This window comes from Oncorhynchus mykiss, chromosome 1, assembly GCF_057628025.1.
Source record: "Oncorhynchus mykiss isolate SJ-2025 chromosome 1, ASM5762802v1, whole genome shotgun sequence".
NCBI classification, from domain to species: Eukaryota; Metazoa; Chordata; class Actinopteri; order Salmoniformes; family Salmonidae; genus Oncorhynchus; species Oncorhynchus mykiss.
Window position 1 is genome coordinate 8,360,434 of NC_143022.1, and position 20,878 is coordinate 8,381,311.

A 20,878-nucleotide genomic window follows, 5' to 3' on the forward strand; every position below is an offset into this window, starting at 1 on the left:
CAGGCACCACAAAATAATATTTATAGAGCTGTTATCTTCCGAATAAACTCTTAAAGACCTAGTAATATTTTACATCCATAACAGTCAATATCAATTATAATTCATTTTAATTAATTATAATTAATTCAGTCTCATCTGAAAGTTGTAAATTATTTTATCTGCACGAACCCTGGCCTACAAGTTGAATCAGCAATGCAAAATTGGGTTTAATTATTTATTTACTAAATACCTAATTAATCACACAGAAATACACATACACACAATGAATCATAACTTGATTACAAATTACGTCATAAAGGAAAACGTCCCTAGCGCTCGGAACAGATATGACAGCTTGTTACACAAAAGAAAAGGGGATGGGTTGAGTGAAAGAGCGGGAAGACTGAGGAACAAAGGGAAGAAGCTGGGCTATGGTAAATACAGTATCTTATGCCTTCTAAATTACCGCCAATTTGGAAAAGGAAAATGCAATAAATATTTACTCTGAGCTGCGCTTCAGTAGGTTGGTGGTAGATGGAAGGCCGTGTTGCCAAACCGAGTCCTTTGTCCTTTGAAGAATGTCTCTGGTGGTCAATTGAATACGTTGTAGTAACGTTGTTGTGTGGTAGACGGGATACTCTGTCTGTTCCTTCCTAACCTGCGTTTCCGCAGTGGTATCACTTCTGTAGTGAATAAGAGTTCAAAGTTCATACCATTCGCAACCAAAGCTCACGCTGATGTTGGCTTCGTTCTGTAGTTATTATCTGAACCATTCTGACATAGGACCGTCGTCCTTCATCCTCGGAACAGGAAGTTCTATTGTCGTCAAGGCTTGATATAGGAAGGGAGAGGAGGGTGTGTTTGAAAAGTTTTATAGCCCATGTCCCTTCACAGGGCGGGCCACTGATTGAGCAGCCCATCTTATGAAAACCCACATCTCACATTTTAGAAGCTAAAATCACATTTCATCCCATCACAAATAATTTCGTATTCAAACATTTAAATTGAACAACAATTCCATGTGAATCCGATAACTCTGATGTGTAGACTTTCCACTGTAGAGTTTATGTCATCTTATCATTGATGAGAATGTCTCAGATGACAACCGAACTGACATCATATTCATTAAGTACCACCGCATATGTTCAATTGTTCGGATTACCAGAATAGAGTTCATTTCCCCCCACCTTCTGATGTTCCCAGAATCTATATGTTAACCAAGCGTTTTGCAAATGTAACCTCAGTAGGGTAGAGAGAGGAAAAGGGGAGAAGAGGTATTTATGACTGTCATAAACCTACCCCCAGGCCAACGTCATGACAGTTTATATATAAGTCAGAAGGGGTAATACCTTGACCTATTGATGTAAAGTCTAAGAACTCTCTTGAATGAAACTAGATTAAAGTAACTGTTCAGTGTTTCCAAGTCTATGAAATGTGACTTCCAACTCATTACAGTATGAGAGAAATAGTTGTCCTTCCAAAAAATGCTTTGACTGTTTTAAAAAGCAGCTTTTCTGTGTTGGAATCAGAGGATGTGAGCAGAGTGGGTTTTATTGAAAATGTGGAGTGGATTTGGAGAGGATAATTTTTTGGGGGTTCAGCTTTCTCTCCTGCTCCAACTTCACTGGCAATGCTCTGCCCACCATCACTGTTCTTTTAATTAGGCCTATTGCATGTACAGTGCATTCGGGAAAGTATCCAGACCCCTTGAATTTTTGTTACAGATTACATAACAAAAATTCCTCATCAATCTACACACAATACCCCATAATGGCAAAGCAAAAAGAAAAGGTTTTAGACATTTATGCGGATTTATCAAAAATGTAAAAAACTGGAATACCTTATTTATTTAAATATTCAGACCCTTTGCTATGAGACATTAAATTGAGCTCAGGTGCATCCTGTTTCCATTGATCATCCTTGAGATGTTTCTACAACTTGATTGGAGTCCATCTGTTGTAAATTCAATTAATTGGATGTGATTTGGAAAAGCACACACCTGTCTATGTAAGGTCCCACAGTTGACAGTGCATGTCAGAGCAAAAACCAAGCCATGAGGTCGAAGGGATCATCTGTACAGCTCCGAGACAGGATTGTGTCGAGGCACAGATCTGGGGAAGGGTACCAAAAAATATCTGCAGCATTGACTGTCCCCAAGAACACAGTTGCCTCCATCATTCTTAAATAGAAGAAATTTGGAACCACCAAGACTTTTCCTAATAATGGCCGCCAGGCTAAACTGAGCAATCAGGGGAGAACGGCCTTGGTAAGGGAGGTGACCAAGAACCTGATGGTCACTCTGAAAGAGCTCCAGAGTTCCTTTGTGGAGATGGGAGAGCCTATCAGAAGGACAACCAATTCTGCAGCACTCCACCAATCAGGCCTTTATAGTTGAGTGACCGGACAGAAGCTACTCCTCGGTAAAAGGCTCATGACAGCCCACTTGGAGTTTGCCAAAGGCACCTAAAAGATTCTCTTTTTTTACCTCTATTTAACTAGGCAAGTCAGTTAAGAACAAATACTTATTTTCAATGACAGCCTAGGAACAGTGGGTTAACTGCCTTGTTCATGGGCAGAACAACAGATGTTCACCTTGTCAGCACAGGGATTCAATCTTGCAACCTTTCGGTTAGTAGTCCAATGCTCTAACCACTAGGCTACCTACAAGACTCTCTGGTCTGATGAAACCAAGATGGAACTCTTTGTCCTGAATGCTCAGTATCACATCTGGAGGAAACCAGGACAATGACCCTAAGCACACAGCCAAGAAAACGCAGGAGTGGCTTCGAGATTTGAACCCGATCAAACATCTCTGGAGAGACCTGAAAATAGCTTGAGAGGATCTGCAGCGAATAATGGGAGAAACTCCCTAAATACAGGTGTGCCAAGTTTGTAGTGTCATACCCCAGAAGAGTTGAGGCTGTAATCACTGCCAAAGGTGCTATGACAAAGTACTGAGTAAAGTGTCTGAATACTTCTGTAAAGATGTTTCAGTAGTTTTTGTTTATAAATTAGAAAAAATTGCTAAACCTGTTTTTGCTTTGTCATTATGCGTTATTGTGTGTAGATGGATGAGAAAAAATATTTGAATCAATTTTAGAATAATTCTGTAATGTAACAAAATGTGGAAAAAGTGAAGGGGTCTGAATACTTTCTGAATGCACTGTATTTAGATTATCCCTATGTGCAGAGGTGTTGGTATGAGTCGACCAAGTAATAGGTCACAAAGCCTGGCAAGACAACAAATCAAATATAGTTTATTCGACATTAGTCAGCACCTCTATATAAAATAATTTTCTCTGGGTGTGCGACAGCTCATGTGTTTCGGGCTATTTCAGCCACACCCATTTATGACAGGTGTATAAAGTCGAGCACACAGCCATGCAATCTCCATAGACAAACATTGGCAGTAGGATGGCCCGTACTAAAGTGCTCAGTGACTTTCAATGTGGCACCGTCATAGGATGCCACCTTTCCAACGAGTCAGTTCATCAAATTTCTGCCCTGCTAAAGCTGCCCCGGGCAACTAAAAGTGCTGCTATTTTGAAGTGGAAACATCTAGGAGCAACAACGGCTCAGCTGCGAAGTGGTAGACCACAGAAGCTCACAGAACAGAACCGCCGAGTGCTGAAGCACGTAGCGAGTAAAAATCATCTGTCCCCGGTTGCAACACTCACTACTGAGTCCCAAACTGTTTCTGGAAGCAAAGACACTACAATAACTGTTTGTTGGAAGCTTCATGAAATGGATTTCCATGACTGAGCAGCTGCACACAAGATCACCATGTGCAATGCCAAGCGTCGGCTGGAGTGGTGTAAAGCTCGCCGCCATTGGACTGTGGAGCAGTGGAAACTGGAGTGATTTATAAAACTTGACCATCTGGCAGGCCGACTGACGAATCTGGGTTTGGTGGATGCCAGGAGAATGCTACCTGCCCCAATGCATAGTGCCAACTCTAAAGTTTGGTGGAGGAGGAATAATGGTCTGAGGCTGTTTTTCATGGTTTGGGCGAGGCCACTTAGTTCCAGTGAAGGGAAATCTTAACGCTACAGCAGACAATGACATTCTAGACAAATCTTTGCTCCCAACTTTGTGGCAGACGTTTGGGGAAGGCCCTTTCCTGTTTCAGCATGATAATTCCCCTGTGCACAAAGCGAGGTCCGTATAAAAAGAGATCGGTGTGGAAGAACTTGACTGGCCTTCACAGAGCCCTGACCGCAAACCCATCAACAACCTTTGGGATGAATTGAAACTGACTGCAAAGCCAGGCCTAATCACCCAACATCAGTACCCGACCTCACTAATGCTCTTGTGGCTGAATCGAAGCAAGTCCCCTGCAACAGTGTTCCAACGTCTAGTGGAAAGCCTTCCCTGAAGAGTGGATGCTGTTATAGCAGCAAAGGAGGAACCAACTCTGTATTAATGCCCATGATTTTGGAATGAGATGTTTGACAACCAGGTGTCCGCCCCGCCTACTTTGGTCATGATGTGTAGGTAGATATTAAAGTGAATGAAAGGCACGAGAAACTTGAATGGAATAATTAATGTGACAGTGTTGGTCAGATTTGTCTTCTCTTATCATCAAAAGCCTATAGGATACAACCCACAGAACATAATGTGCATTTTCATGAAAACATGTTATTGCTCAGAATCTTGTTTGCGCTGGAGTTTCGAACGGCTTTGTGTCTGTCCTGAGCCGTTGGAGCCTGCCTCTCTTCTGAGCTTTTTATCTACTAAGACAGTAATGTCAACGGATTTACAGTATAAAATATGAAACATGAAGACATCACTCTTTTATGATGCTGGATTCTCCGGACACTAAGTGAAACATCTGGTAGCCGGATGGACACTGCTCTGTTGTCTCCTCTGTTGTCTCCTCTGTAGCGCCCAGGCAATCTTGTGTCTGTCAACAGCAGCAGCAAGCAATAAGGGCTTGTTAGAGGCATGATGGAAAAGCTGTAATATAATTGAAATGCCAAGGACAATTGACATGGCCATGGTTTGGCTTGATTTGGCAGCCAGCTAACTTTATTTTCCACACAATGTGCTGCTGATAGAATGCATATGATTCCCTGCAAGAGAGGGGGAAACTCATTAAACTGGCTAATGTATATGTATAGCCTATTACAGTCAACAAACGTTGTCTGTAATAGGCTATAGGAGTCTGTTTTTTGAAGCAGTTTTCTATTTTCTTCATTTTCTTGCAGATTAAAGAACAGAAACTCATTAACATTAACATAAATTCTGTTCACCTGACTCACAATCAAATGTCGACCGCATTATCTAACAAGAGAATTCTCTTCGATTAGAATCACAGCCGCATATATTCCCCCCCATGCAGACACATCGATGGCCCTGAACGAACTTCATTTGTCTCTATGTAAACTGAAAACCACATATCCTGAGGCTGCATTCATTGTAGCTGGGGATTTAAACAAGGCCAATCTGAAAACAAGACTCCCTAAATTCTATCAGCATATCGATTGTGCAACCAAGGCTGGTAAAATCCTGGATCATTGTTATTCTAACTTCCACGACACATATAAGGCCCTCCCCCGCCCTCCCTTCGGAAAAGCTGACCACGACTCCATTTTGTTGCTTCCAGCCTATAGACAGAGACTAAAACAGGAAGCTCCTGCGCTCAACCCCCCCCTGTTCAACGCTGGTCCGACCAATCTGATTCCATGCTTCAAGATGGCTTCGATCACGTGGACTGGGATATGTGTCAAACAACAACATTGACGAATATGCTGATTCGGTGAGCGAGTTTATTAGCAAGTGCATCGGCGATGTTGTACCCAAAGCAACTATTTAAACATTCCCAAACCAGAAACCATGGATATATGGCAGCATTCGTGTGAACCACTGCTTTTAATCAGGACAAGGTGACCGGAAACATGACCGAATACAAACAGTGTAGCTATTCCCTCCGCAAGGTAATCAAACAAGCTAAGCGTCAGTATAGAGACAAAGTAGAGTCGGAATTCAACGGCTCAGACACAAGAGGTATGTGGCAGGGTCTTACAGTCAATCACGGATCCAGAAGGTCTTGCTCCCAGACAGACTAAACAACTTCTTTGCTCGCTTCGAGGACAATACAGTGCCACTGACATGGCCCACTACCAAAACCTGCGGACTCTCCTTCACTGCAGCCGATGTGAGTAAAACATTTGAACGTGTTAACCCTTGCATGGCTGCAGGCCCAGACGGCATCCCCAGCCACGTCCTCAGAGCATGCGCAGACCAGCTTGCTGGTGTGTTTACGGACATATTCAATCAATCCTCTTATGCTTCAAGAGGGCCACCATTTTTCCTGTTCCCAAGAAAGCTAAGGTAACTGAGCCAAACGACTACCGCCCCGTAGCACCCACTTCCGTCATCATGAAGTGCTTTGAGAGACTAGTCAAGGACCATATCACCTCCACCCTACCTGACACCCTAGACCCACTCCAATTTTCTTACCACCCCAATAGGTCCACAGACGAAGCAATCACAACCACTCTGCACACTGCCCTAACCCATCTGGACAAGAGGAATACCTATGTGAGAATGCTGTTCATCGACTACAGCTCAGCATTTAACACCATAGTACCCTCCAAACTCGTCATCAAGCTCGAGACCCTGGGTCTCGACCCCACCCTGTGCAACTAGGTACTGGACTTCCTGACGGGCCGCCCCCAGGTGGTGAGGGTAGGTAACAACATCTCCACTCTGCTGATCCTCAACACTGGGGCCCCACAAGGGTGCGTTCTGAGCCCTCTCCTGTACTCCCTGTTCACCCAAGAGTGCTTGGCCATGCACGCCTCCAACTCAATCATCAAGTTTGCAGACGACACTACAGTGGTAGGCTTGATTACCAACAATGATGAGACGGCCTACAGGGAGGAGGTGAGGGCCCTCGGAGTGTGGTGTCAGGAAAATAACCTCACACTCCACGTCAACAAAACAAAGGAGATGATCGTGGACTTCAGGAAACAGCAGAGGGAGCACCCCCCTATCCACATTGACGGGACAGGAGTGGAGAGGGTGGAGAGTTTTAAGTTCCTCGGCATACACATCACAGACAAACTGAATTGGTCCACCCACACAGACAGCGTGGTGAAGAAGGCGCAGCAGCGCCTCTTCAACCTCAGGAGGCTGAAGAAATTTGGCTTGGCACCAAAAGCACTCAGAAACTTTTACACATCCACAATCGAGAGCATCCTGTCCACAACCGTAAGGCTCTCCAGAGGGTAGTGAGGTCTGCACAACGCATCACCGGGGGCAAACTACCTGCCCTCCAGGACACCTACACCACCCGATGTCACAGGAAGGCCATAAAGATCATCAAGGACATCAACCACCCGAGTCACTGCCTGTTCACCCCGCTATCATCCAGAAGGCGAGGTCAGTACAGGTGCATCAAAGCAGGGACCGAGAGACTGTTAAACAGCTTCTATCTCGAGGCCATCAGACTGTTAAACAACCACCACTAACACTGAGTCACTCATTCATGTATTTTTATGTACATATCCTTCATCCCTTTACACTTGTGTGTGTATAAGGTAGTAGTTGTGAAATTGATAGGTTAGATTACTCATTGGTTATTACTGCATTGTCGGAACTAGAAGCACAAGCATTTCGCTACACTCACATTAACATCTGCTAACCATGTGTATGTGACAAATACAATTTGATTTGATTTTATTTTCATGATTTGTTTTCAAACACCTAAAACCAAATCATTCATGTCTAATCGGATGTTAACTGATTATTTAATGGGATCGTGGACATGTGGAACCAAATCATTCATGTCTAATCGGATGTTAACTGATTATTTAATGGGATCGTGGACATGTGGAACCAAATCATTCATGTCTAATCGGATGTTAACTGATTATTTAATGGGATCGTGGACATGTGGAACCAAATCATTAATGTCTAATCGGATGTTAACTGATTATTTAATGGGATCGTGGACATGTGGAACCAAATCATTCATGTCTAATCGGATGTTAATTGATTATTTAATGGGATCGTGGACATGTGGAACCAAATCATTCATGTCTAATCGGATGTTAACTGATTATTTAATGGGATCGTGGACATGTGGAACCAAATCATTCATGTCTAATCGGATGTTAACTGATTATTTAATGGGATCGTGGACATGTGGAACCAAATCATTCATGTCTAATCGGATGTTAACTGATTATTTAATGGGATCGTGGACATGTGGAACCAAATCATTCATGTCTAATCGGATGTTAACTGATTATTTAATGGGATCGTGGACATGTGGAACCAAATCATTCATGTCTAATCGGATGTTAACTGATTATTTAATGGGATCGTGGACATGTGGAACCAAATCATTCATGTCTAATCGGATGTTAACTGATTATTTAATGGGATCGTGGACATGTGGAACCAAATCATTCATGTCTAATCGGATGTTAACTGATTATTTAATGGGATCGTGGGCATGTGGAACCAAATCATTAATGTCTAATCGGATGTTAACTGATTATTTAATGGGATCGTGGACATGTGGAACCAAATCATTAATGTCTAATCGGATGTTAATTGATTATTTAATGGGATCGTGGACATGTGGAACCAAATCATTCATGTCTAATCGGATGTTAACTGATTATTTAATGGGATCGTGGACATGTGGAACCAAATCATTCATGTCTAATCGGATGTTAACTGATTATTTAATGGGATCGTGGACATGTGGAACCAAATCATTCATGTCTAATCGGATGTTAACTGATTATTTAATGGGATCGTGGACATGTGGAACCAAATCATTCATGTCTAATCGGATGTTAACTGATTATTTAATGGGATCGTGGACATGTGGAACCAAATCATTCATGTCTAATCGGATGTTAACTGATTATTTAATGGGATCGTGGACATGTGGAACCAAATCATTCATGTCTAATCGGATGTTAACTGATTATTTAATGGGATCGTGGACATGTGGAACCAAATCATTCATGTCTAATCGGATGTTAACTGATTATTTAATGGGATCGTGGACATGTGGAACCAAATCATTCATGTCTAATCGGATGTTAACTGATTATTTAATGGGATCGTGGACATGTGGAACCAAATCATTCATGTCTAATCGGATGTTAACTGATTATTTAATGGGATCGTGGACATGTGGAACCAAATCATTCATGTCTAATCGGATGTTAACTGATTATTTAATGGGATCGTGGACATGTGGAACCAAATCATTCATGTCTAATCGGATGTTAACTGATTATTTAATGGGATCGTGGACATGTGGAACCAAATCATTCATGTCTAATCGGATGTTAATTGATTATTTAATGGGATCGTGGACATGTGGAACCAAATCATTCATGTCTAATCGGATGTTAACTGATTATTTAATGGGATCGTGGACATGTGGAACCAAATCATTCATGTCTAATCGGATGTTAACTGATTATTTAATGGGATCGTGGACATGTGGAACCAAATCATTCATGTCTAATCGGATGTTAACTGATTATTTAATGGGATCGTGGACATGTGGAACCAAATCATTCATGTCTAATCGGATGTTAACTGATTATTTAATGGGATCGTGGACATGTGGAACCAAATCATTCATGTCTAATCGGATGTTAACTGATTATTTAATGGGATCGTGGACATGTGGAACCAAATCATTCATGTCTAATCGGATGTTAATTGATTATTTAATGGGATCGTGGACATGTGGAACCAAATCATTCATGTCTAATCGGATGTTAATTGATTATTTAATGGGATCGTGGACATGTGGAACCAAATCATTCATGTCTAATCGGATGTTAACTGATTATTTAATGGGATCGTGGACATGTGGAACCAAATCATTCATGTCTAATCGGATGTTAACTGATTATTTAATGGGATCGTGGACATGTGGAACCAAATCTTTCATGTCTAATCGGATGTTAACTGATTATTTAATGGGATCGTGGACATGTGGAACCAAATCATTCATGTCTAATCGGATGTTAATTGATTATTTAATGGGATCGTGGACATGTGGAACCAAATCATTCATGTCTAATCGGATGTTAACTGATTATTTAATGGGATCGTGGACATGTGGAACCAAATCATTCATGTCTAATCGGATGTTAACTGATTATTTAATGGGATCGTGGACATGTGGAACCAAATCATTCATGTCTAATCGGATGTTAACTGATTATTTAATGGGATCGTGGACATGTGGAACCAAATCATTCATGTCTAATCGGATGTTAACTGATTATTTAATGGGATCGTGGACATGTGGAACCAAATCATTCATGTCTAATCGGATGTTAACTGATTATTTAATGGGATCGTGGACATGTGGAACCAAATCATTCATGTCTAATCGGATGTTAACTGATTATTTAATGGGATCGTGGACATGTGGAACCAAATCATTCATGTCTAATCGGATGTTAACTGATTATTTAATGGGATCGTGGACATGTGGAACCAAATCATTCATGTCTAATCGGATGTTAACTGATTATTTAATGGGATCGTGGACATGTGGAACCAAATCATTCATGTCTAATCGGATGTTAACTGATTATTTAATGGGATCGTGGACATGTGGAACCAAATCATTCATGTCTAATCGGATGTTAATTGATTATTTAATGGGATCGTGGACATGTGGAACCAAATCATTCATGTCTAATCGGATGTTAATTGATTATTTAATGGGATCGTGGACATGTGGAACCAAATCATTCATGTCTAATCGGATGTTAACTGATTATTTAATGGGATCGTGGACATGTGGAACCAAATCATTCATGTCTAATCGGATGTTAACTGATTATTTAATGGGATCGTGGACATGTGGAACCAAATCTTTCATGTCTAATCGGATGTTAACTGATTATTTAATGGGATCGTGGACATGTGGAACCAAATCATTCATGTCTAATCGGATGTTAATTGATTATTTAATGGGATCGTGGACATGTGGAACCAAATCATTCATGTCTAATCGGATGTTAACTGATTATTTAATGGGATCGTGGACATGTGGAACCAAATCATTCATGTCTAATCGGATGTTAACTGATTATTTAATGGGATCGTGGACATGTGGAACCAAATCATTCATGTCTAATCGGATGTTAACTGATTATTTAATGGGATCGTGGACATGTGGAACCAAATCATTCATGTCTAATCGGATGTTAACTGATTATTTAATGGGATCGTGGACATGTGGAACCAAATCATTCATGTCTAATCGGATGTTAACTGATTATTTAATGGGATCGTGGACATGTGGAACCAAATCATTCATGTCTAATCGGATGTTAACTGATTATTTAATGGGATCGTGGACATGTGGAACCAAATCATTCATGTCTAATCGGATGTTAACTGATTATTTAATGGGATCGTGGACATGTGGAACCAAATCATTCATGTCTAATCGGATGTTAACTGATTATTTAATGGGATCGTGGACATGTGGAACCAAATCATTCATGTCTAATCGGATGTTAATTGATTATTTAATGGGATCGTGGACATGTGGACTCTCTCTTTGACGTCTATTCACCATGTCCTTAACCTTCCTCTGTTTATATATATATATATATATATATATATATATATATATATATATATATATATATATATATATATATATATATATATACCCATCTCCTCCCTCTCTTTGATGTCGTCCTCAAACGCATTGGGTTAACTTCCTTTGGGTTGTCATTTCAAAGTGGCTTGATGATGGACTTTCCTTGATCAGATATGAGTCACTGCAGGGGGATCGTTTGTTTGTTTTGCTCCTTGCTCTGACTTGTCAATATAGACAAGCTATTAACAAGTGTATATTATATTGTATTGTATACATTATATACTGTAGATTGGCTGGCTCCTAGATGGAGCACGTCTCTATGATCCTCTCTAGAATGTCATATGACATCTATTGCCTGGCGCTGACCTCAAAGGCCTTCACATTACCATCAGATGACGTTCAGAGACACCCCTGAGTGACGTTAACTTTGGTGGTTTGTGCTCATCTGGCAAGCCATTCAAAACCAATATACCAAGGAAGAGTAGTGGAAAAACCTGGGGTGAGTGTCAGGTGCATGGTGCAGGGATCACAGTCACGCTCCGTTGGGCTTTCATCAAACCCACATGTATTGACACAGATGAGACTTGGATAGCTGTTGTTGTCCAAGCAGTTGATTGTCAGTAGTTGGCCCGACCACCCGAACACTTACAGCTCATTTGTATTCAATGAACTCACATGTAGTAATGTAGTGCAATTACTGACTAATATACTTTAATGCCAGGCCTGGTTTGGATCAAAGCACCTTGTTATCCTTGCAGTCTGAAAACATCATGGGTTAAAAACAACCCATCACTGGGTAAATAGTGGACAGAACAAACACTGGGTTATATTTGACCCAGCCAGTTGGGTCACTTAGTTGGGTTATTGTGCTATGATCCGTCGGGTCAGATCAGAAGACTAGTGTGGCTTAGTACGGCCGTGGTTTTCAGATAGTTATTTTTGGCCACCCGTGAGAGTTCAATGTGCAGTGTACAAACATAACATGAACAGGAAAGACATTTACTCTCACAGGTGGACAAATATACCTATCTGAAAGCCAAACCCCACATTTTAAACTAAATGTATATATTTTTTTATATTATAACAACGTGGGCACTCTCCCAACATTGTGATATGCATATGCACTTAAGGAACTCATACACTTGTGTAAGCCTTATTAAAGCTACAAAAGTGTCAGTGCTCAACCTTAACATGTTTTGACAATACAACAGAACAGATTAATAGGAATTACATTCACGGGGTGCCAAAAATTATTATCTGAAAGCCACTTCCCTACTAAGCCACATCTCCAGTGTTCTGATCTGACCGGTTGGATCATAACTCAATAAACCAGCATCAACAACCCAACTTAAAGAAAACAGTGGGTTTGTTTGTGACCCAAATGGCTGAGATCAAATATCTCAACGTGTGTTCTGTCACATATTTTCCCAATTTGGGTTGTTTCTAACCCAGCATTTTTTGGAGTGTGGACAAGTATTGATGGCAAACACATAATCAAACAAGCGCTATATAAAAAATAAATGTGTTTTCATGGTTACTGCTTAATAAAGTAAATGAATTTCCATGTGTCCTGTATGTGCTTAGAGTAATAAAAAAAGAAGACATTAAGCTAGCAGTGTCATTAAAAGTCTTATTGAAAACATTCTGTGAAAGTTTTAAGGAAACTTCCAAATCATCAAGAATTTCTGTTCTCAGTGCATTAATGAAAAATTTCAAGTAACCAGAGTAAAACGTTCTCAGAATATCCCTGCAACCTAAAAATAAATGTCCCCAGAACAGGGAAAATGTTCACATCTGTTCCCAAAACATCTACAAAAACGTACGTTCAGGACGTGTATGGCTTCGTTCCCACAATCAATGTGAAACCAAAAACGTACATTCAGGACATGTATGGCTTCGTTCCCACAACCAATGTGAAACCATAAACGTACGTTCAGGACGTGTATGGCTTCGTTCCCACAACCAATGTGAAACCAAAAACATACGTTCCCACAACTGCCAAGGAACCAAATGTGCTAGCTGTGTCTTTTTTTAAATTTAAGATCAACAAAAAATTATAATTCAGTGTAATTTATGTTCATTGGGGCATGGTTTCCCAAACTCGGTCCTGGGGGCCCCACGGGTGCACATCGATTTGTTTTGCCCTAGCACTACACAGCTGATTCAATTAACCAGTTCACCATCAAGTTTTGCTTGATGGAAACCAAAACGTGCACCCATAGGGGGCCCAGGACTGAGTTTGGGAAACCCTGCAATACAGGACAAAGGTCAAGTTTCTCAGAAACTTTAAATCGCCCCCACTGAGCTTTAAACAGCCGGTAATTAGAGTTTAGCCACTCTCAGTTTTCACCCTGTCTGTTTCGGGAAAATCCTTGTAGCAAAATGCTGGGAACATTATTCTGTTCAACATTAATAATCACACATTCAGACACTATCAACAGAGGGCAGCCATTTACGTCCACATATACTACCAACATATTTTATGATCCTGCACTTTATATTTTACTAAATAACTTTTTGCTTAGTGCAGGGACTCTAACTTGTATTATCACTACAAGAGCATGTTACAGAAAATAATATATAAATATAAATAATATAAATAAAATATAAATGTCTTGCCTCTGCAGGCTTCGTATCTCAACAGGATGACATCCAGGTACAACTGCTCCTCCGCTGACAGCTGGGACTGCCCACAGGAGGGGATGTGTGGCAACCTGACCTCTGACCTGAACGGCAGAGCGGGGCTGGTAGATGCATGCCTGACACAGGAGGAGTATCTAGAGAAGTACCTGGGCCCTCTGCGCTCCTCCGTCTTCCTCCCCATCTGCCTCACCTACCTGCTCATCTTCCTGGTGGGCGCGTTTGGCAACTTGCTAACCTGCATCGTCATCGCTCGCAACAAGGTTATGCGCACGCCCACCAACTACTACCTGTTCAGCCTCGCAGTGTCTGACCTGCTGGTGCTGCTGCTGGGCATGCCACTGGAGCTCTACGAGATGTGGCAGAACTACCCATTCCTCCTGGGCAAGGGCGGCTGCTACTTTAAGACTTTCCTGTTCGAGACGGTCTGCTTCGCCTCCATCCTCAATGTGACAGCGCTCAGCGTGGAGCGCTACATCGCTGTGGTGCACCCTCTGCGCGCCAAGTACGTGGTGACGCACACACATGCCAAACGGGTCATTATGACCGTGTGGGGGATCTCAGTGCTATGTGCTGTGCCCAACACCAGCCTGCACGGCATCTTTACCCTGCAGTCGGCAGAAGGGGGCACCGCCAGGAAGGAAATCCCAGAGTCAGCCATCTGTACGTTGGTCAAGCCCCGCTGGATGTACAACTTGACCATCCAAGTGACCACCCTGCTTTTCTTCATGCTTCCCATGCTGACCATCAGCGCTCTCTACCTGCTCATCGGCCTGCAGCTCAAACGTGAGAAGATGCTCCAGGTGATGGAGGCTGAGACAAGCCGCAACAGCTACTGCAACGTCCGCAGCCAGCAGCAGAAAGCCAGGCGACGCCAGGTCACCAAGATGCTGTGTGAGTATTGCTGCTAACTTCTCCAACCCCCCCCCCCTCCCGGCCCTCCTGACATCCACGTAAACATATTTAATTTACGCTCATCCACGATAGCAGAGGGCCATGTATCTTGAATTCATTGACCCTTGACCCATCCCAGTAGACTGTTAAGTTCAAAGGGCGACTCCTGGGTTTCTTGGGATGTCATTTATTACACACCTGTGAGGTGTTTTTGTGATATATTTGTAAACCCGTGAAAAAGCGACAAGCAGGGATGATTTGGGACCAAGACTGAGTTAAGTTGCTTGAGGAACTTGAATGTAAAGTATGCATGCAGCAAGTTGTTTTTTTTTGAGACTGAAGGGAACGTACAACTAAGTTAGTGAATTAAATAGTAACTGTTCAAACATTCCCTATTGTTTGATAACTCCAGTTGCACTTGTTGTTGTTGTTGTTGTAATTGAAAACCTCAAGAGCATTTTATAAGATAAAAAAATTAATTGTCGAAAGACAGTGACCATATCCTTCGTCAATATATTTGTGATTGTGTCTCTCGGGCATTGTAAAGAACAGCAAAAAAAAAAAAAAACAATGGTTGTGAAATGATCAAAGCAAGACAGAGATAGATAAGACTAAAGACCTGACTAATATGCCCTGTGTAATCTATTTGCTGATGTGTATTAAGCATCTTTATAGCTGTTCATTGAGAATACCCATCATATCCAGTACTATTCCTTATCATTTCCTTTGGGAAGTATTTAAAGTAAAGAACCAATATCCAATACATGCTCTTCAAACAGACTAATCTACTGAAGATGAGATGGGGGGGGAAACCACTGCTCTGATAGATGAATTCATTCATTTAGCACGGTAGTATCATTATGACAGTACGTTTGTCATTCAAAGTACTGTTAAGAAGGTTCTCCAACAACATTTTTACGTGGAAATTTAGTCGAATCATGACATACATTAAACAACAAAATATAAACGCAACATGTAAAGTGTTGTTTCCATGTTTCATGAGCTGAAATAAAAGATCCCAGATATGTTCCATATGCACAAAAAGCATATTTCTCTCAAATTCTTGGAACAAATGTGTTTACATCCTTGTTCGTGAGCATTTGTCCCTTGCCATACTACCTCAATTGGCCCGACCAACCAGTGCTCCCGCACATTGGCTAACCGGGCTATCTGCATTGTGTCCCGCCACCCGCCAACCCCTCTTTTTACTCTACTGCTACTCTCTGTTCATCATATATGCATAGTCACTTTAACCATACCTACATGTACATACTACCTCAATCAGCCTGACTAACCGATGTCTGTATATAGACTTGTTACTCTTAGTTTCAAATGTCTTTTTACTGTTGTTTTATTTCTTCACACACACACACACACACACACACACACACACACACCTTTTTTTCCGCACTATTGGTTAGAGCCTGTAAGTAAGCATTTCACTGTAAGGTTATGTGGGCGAGCAGTTTGCTGATGTCAACGTTGTGAACAGAGTGCCCCATGGTGATGGTGGGGTTATGGTATGGGGCAGGCATAAGCTACAGACAATGAACACAATATAATTTTATTGATACACAATTTAGATGCGCAAAAATACTGTGACGAGATCCTGAGGCCCATTGTGAGGCCCATTTTTTAAGGTATTTGTGACCAACAGATGCATATCTGTATTCCCAGTCATGTGAAATCCGTAGATTAGGGCCCAATGAATATATTTCAATTGACTGATTTCCTCAAAATGAACTGTAACTCAGTAACATCTTTGAAATTGTTACATGTTGCATTTAGATTTTTGTTCAGTGTACTTTACAGCTGTGTTGATATTACAAAAATGTGATAATGAGGGTGATGAAGATGATGAAGACGAGGATGAAGATGATACGGGGGATGATGAGGAGGAAGATGATGATGACATGGAGAAGGATGATGAGGATGATGATGACAAGGAGGAGGAGGATGATGAGGAAGATGAGTATGGTGAACAGTAAATGCACGCCATAAAGCTCTAAACGTTGTCCCTTTCAGCTAATTTATGTGAACTCAGTGTGGTTAGCTGAATTTTTTTGTGCAGTGTGAACACTCCAAAGGAACTCAGACCCATCCAAAGAGTCCCCCTGAAGTGAACTGAACTGAGACCATCTCCAGAGGTGGTGTGAGTTTGGTTCACTTGAATTCCTCAGTTTTGTTCCCTTTTGCAGGACAATGTGAACGCAAAGCGGCTATTTAATTTAATTTAATTTATTTCACCTTTATTTAACCAGGTAGGCCAGTTGAGAACAAGTTCTCATTTACAACTGCGACCTGGCCAAGATAAAGCAAAGCAGTGCGACAAAAACAACAACACAGAGTTACACATAAACAAACGTACAGTCAATAATAACGCAATAGAAAAAAAATCAATGTACAGTGTGTGCAAATGTAGAAGAGTAGGGAGGTGGGCAATAAATAGGCCCTAGAGGAGAAAATAATTACAATTTAGCATTAATACTGGAATGATAGATGTGCAGATGATGATGTGCAAGTAGAGATACTGGGGTGCAAAAGAGCAAGAGGGTAAGTAATAATATGGGGATGAGGTAGTTGGGTGTGCTATTTACAGATTGGCTATGTACAGGTACAGTGATCGGTAAGGTGCTCTGACAGCTGATGCTTAAAGTTAGAGAGGGAGATATAAGACTCCAGGTTCAGCGATGTTTGCAATTCGTTACAGTCATTGGCAGCAGAGAACTGGAAGGAAAGGCGGCCAAAGGAGGAGTTGGCTTTGGGGGTGACCAGAGCAATATACCTGCTGGAGCGCGTGCTACGGGTGCTGCTATGGTGACCAGTGAGCTGAGATAAGGCGGGGCTTTAACCAGCAAAGACTTATAGATGACCTGGAACGAATGGCACTGTGATAGACTATATCCAGTTTGCTGAGTAGAGTGTTGGGGGCTATTTTTTAAATGACATTGCCAAAGTCAAGGATCGGTAGGATAGTCAGTTAGGATAGTCAGTTTTACGAAGATATGTTTGGCGGCATGAGTGAAGGAAGCTTTGTTGCGAAATTGGAAGCCGATTCTAGATTTAATTTTGGATTAGAAATGCTCAATGTGAGTCTGGAAGGAGAGTTTACAGTCTAACCAGACACCTAGGTATTTGTATTGGTCCACATATTCTAGGTCAGAACCGTCCAGAGTAGTGATGCTAGGCGGGTGGGAGGGTGCGGGCAGCAATCGGTTGAAGAGCATGCACTTAGTTTTACTAGCATTTAAAAGCAGTTGGAGGCCACGGAAGGAGTGCTATATGGCATTGAAGCTCGTTTGGAGGTCTGTTAGCACAGTGTCCAAAGAAGGGCCAGATTATTCCAGAATGTTGTCAACTGCGTAGATGTGGATCACCAGACTACTGCAACACTGTTTGTCCTGCTATAACCCCTCACACTAGACTACTGACATAACCCCTCACACTAGACTACTGACATAACCCTTCACACTAGACTACTGACATAACCCCTCACACTAGACTACTGATATAACCCCTCACACTAGACCACTGTCATAACCCCTCACACTAGACTACTGACATAACCCCTCACACTAGACTACTGACATAACCCCTCACACTAGACTACTGACATAACCCCTCACACTAGACTACTGACATAACCCTTCACACTAGACTACTGATATAACCCCTCACACTAGACTACTGACATAACCCCTCACACTAGACTACTGACATAACCCTTCACACTAGACTACTGATATAACCCCTCACACTAGACTACTGATATAACCCCTCACACTATACTACTGATATAACCCCTCACACTAGACTACTGATATAACCCTTCACACTATACTACTGATATAACCCTTCACACTAGACTACTGATATAACCCCTCACACTAGACTACTGATATAAACCCTCACACTAGACTACTGACATAACCCCTCACACTAGACTACTGACATAACCCCTCATACTAGACTACTGACATAACCCCTCATACTAGACTACTGACACAACACTAGACTACTGACATAACCCCTCATACTAGACTACTGACATAACCCCTCATACTAGACTACTGACACAACACTAGACTGCTGATATAACCCTTCACACTAGACTACTGCTATAACCCCTCACACTAGACTACTGACATAACCCCTCACACTAGACTACTGATATAACCCCTCACACTAGACTACTGATATAACCCCTCACACTAGACTACTGACATAACCCCTCACACTAGACTACTGCAACACCGTATCCCCTGCTATAACCCCTCACACTAGACTACTGCCATAACCCTTCACACTAGACTACTGACATAACCCCTCACACTAGACTACTGACACAACCCCTCACACTAGACTACTGACATAACCCTTCACACTTGACTACTGACATAACCCCTCACACTAGACTACTGACATAACCCTTCACACTAGACTACTGACATAACCCCTCACACTAGACTACTGCTATAACCCTTCACACTAGACTACTGATATAACCCCTAGACTACTGACACAACCCTTCACACTAGACTACTGACACAACCCCTCACACTAGACTACTGCTATAACCCTTCACACTAGACTACTGATATAACCCCTAGACTACTGACACAACCCCTCACACTAGACTACTGATATAACCCCTCACACTAGACTACTGACATAACCCCTCACACTAGACTACTGCTATAACCCCTCACACTAGACTACTGATATAACCCCTCACACTAGACTACTGACATAACCCCTCACACTAGACTACTGACATAACCCCTCACACTAGACTACTGACATAACCCTTCACACTAGACTACTGACATAACCCCTCACACTAGACTACTGACATAACCCCTCACACTAGACTACTGATATAACCCTTCACACTATACTACTGATATAACCCTTCACACTAGACTACTGACATAACCCCTCACACTAGACTACTGACATAACCCCTCACACTAGACTACTGACATAACCCCTCACACTAGACTACTGACATAACCCCTCACACTAGACTACTGACATAACCCCTCACACTAGACTACTGACATAACCCCTCACACTAGACTACTGACATAACCCTTCACACTAGATTACTGATACAACCCCTCACACTAGACTACTGATATAACCCTTCACACTAGACTACTACTTTCCAATATGTGAACTATAGGCTAAGAGAGCTTCATCAGCTGTGTATTGATTGTGGGGGTTGGATAGTGTGAGAAGACAACATCACAACATGGGGTACAAAATCTATTCTAGCTCTTAAAGGGACAGTAGCCTATATGGGGTGGACAATTTTCAATTACAGCATTATTTAATCTGCCGTTATTCAATTGCTATTTATTATGTTAATCAAACAGTTAATTGTTAATAGTATCTTCTGATTACAATTATTTATGTCTCATATTTTAACTAAATGCAATCTATTAGCTTCTAAAATGGATGTAGGTATATCTACAGTAGCTGTCCGATAACACATTCTGATTGGTTCTGTATTTGTATTTATTATGGATCCCCATTAGCTGCTGCCAAAGCAGAATTAAGGCAGTTTATACCATTTTGAAAGATTTACAATACATTCACAGATTTCACAACACACTGTGTGCCCTCAGCCCCTACTGGCTTGTCCTGCATTTTGTAAAAACCCAGAATGCATGTAGGAAAAAGATCTTGGTTCCTTTCTAAACATAGCAATGTGAATGCAAAGAGGACTCGGACCACAAACTAGGTCAAGTG

The 20,878-nt window shown here is 41.7% G+C and overlaps 1 protein-coding gene across 1 annotated transcript in view; it reads left to right on the forward strand.

Annotated features, from left to right (window-relative positions):
• Positions 1–20,878, forward strand: part of nmur1a (neuromedin U receptor 1a) — a 40,017-nt gene that overhangs the window by 2,705 nt on the left and 16,434 nt on the right. Inside the window, exon 2 of the mRNA XM_036986300.2 lies at positions 14,218–15,124. Coding sequence (XP_036842195.2) covers positions 14,236–15,124 — 889 coding nt within the window. The 5' untranslated portion in view covers positions 14,218–14,235. The remainder of the gene's footprint in view (positions 1–14,217; positions 15,125–20,878) is intronic.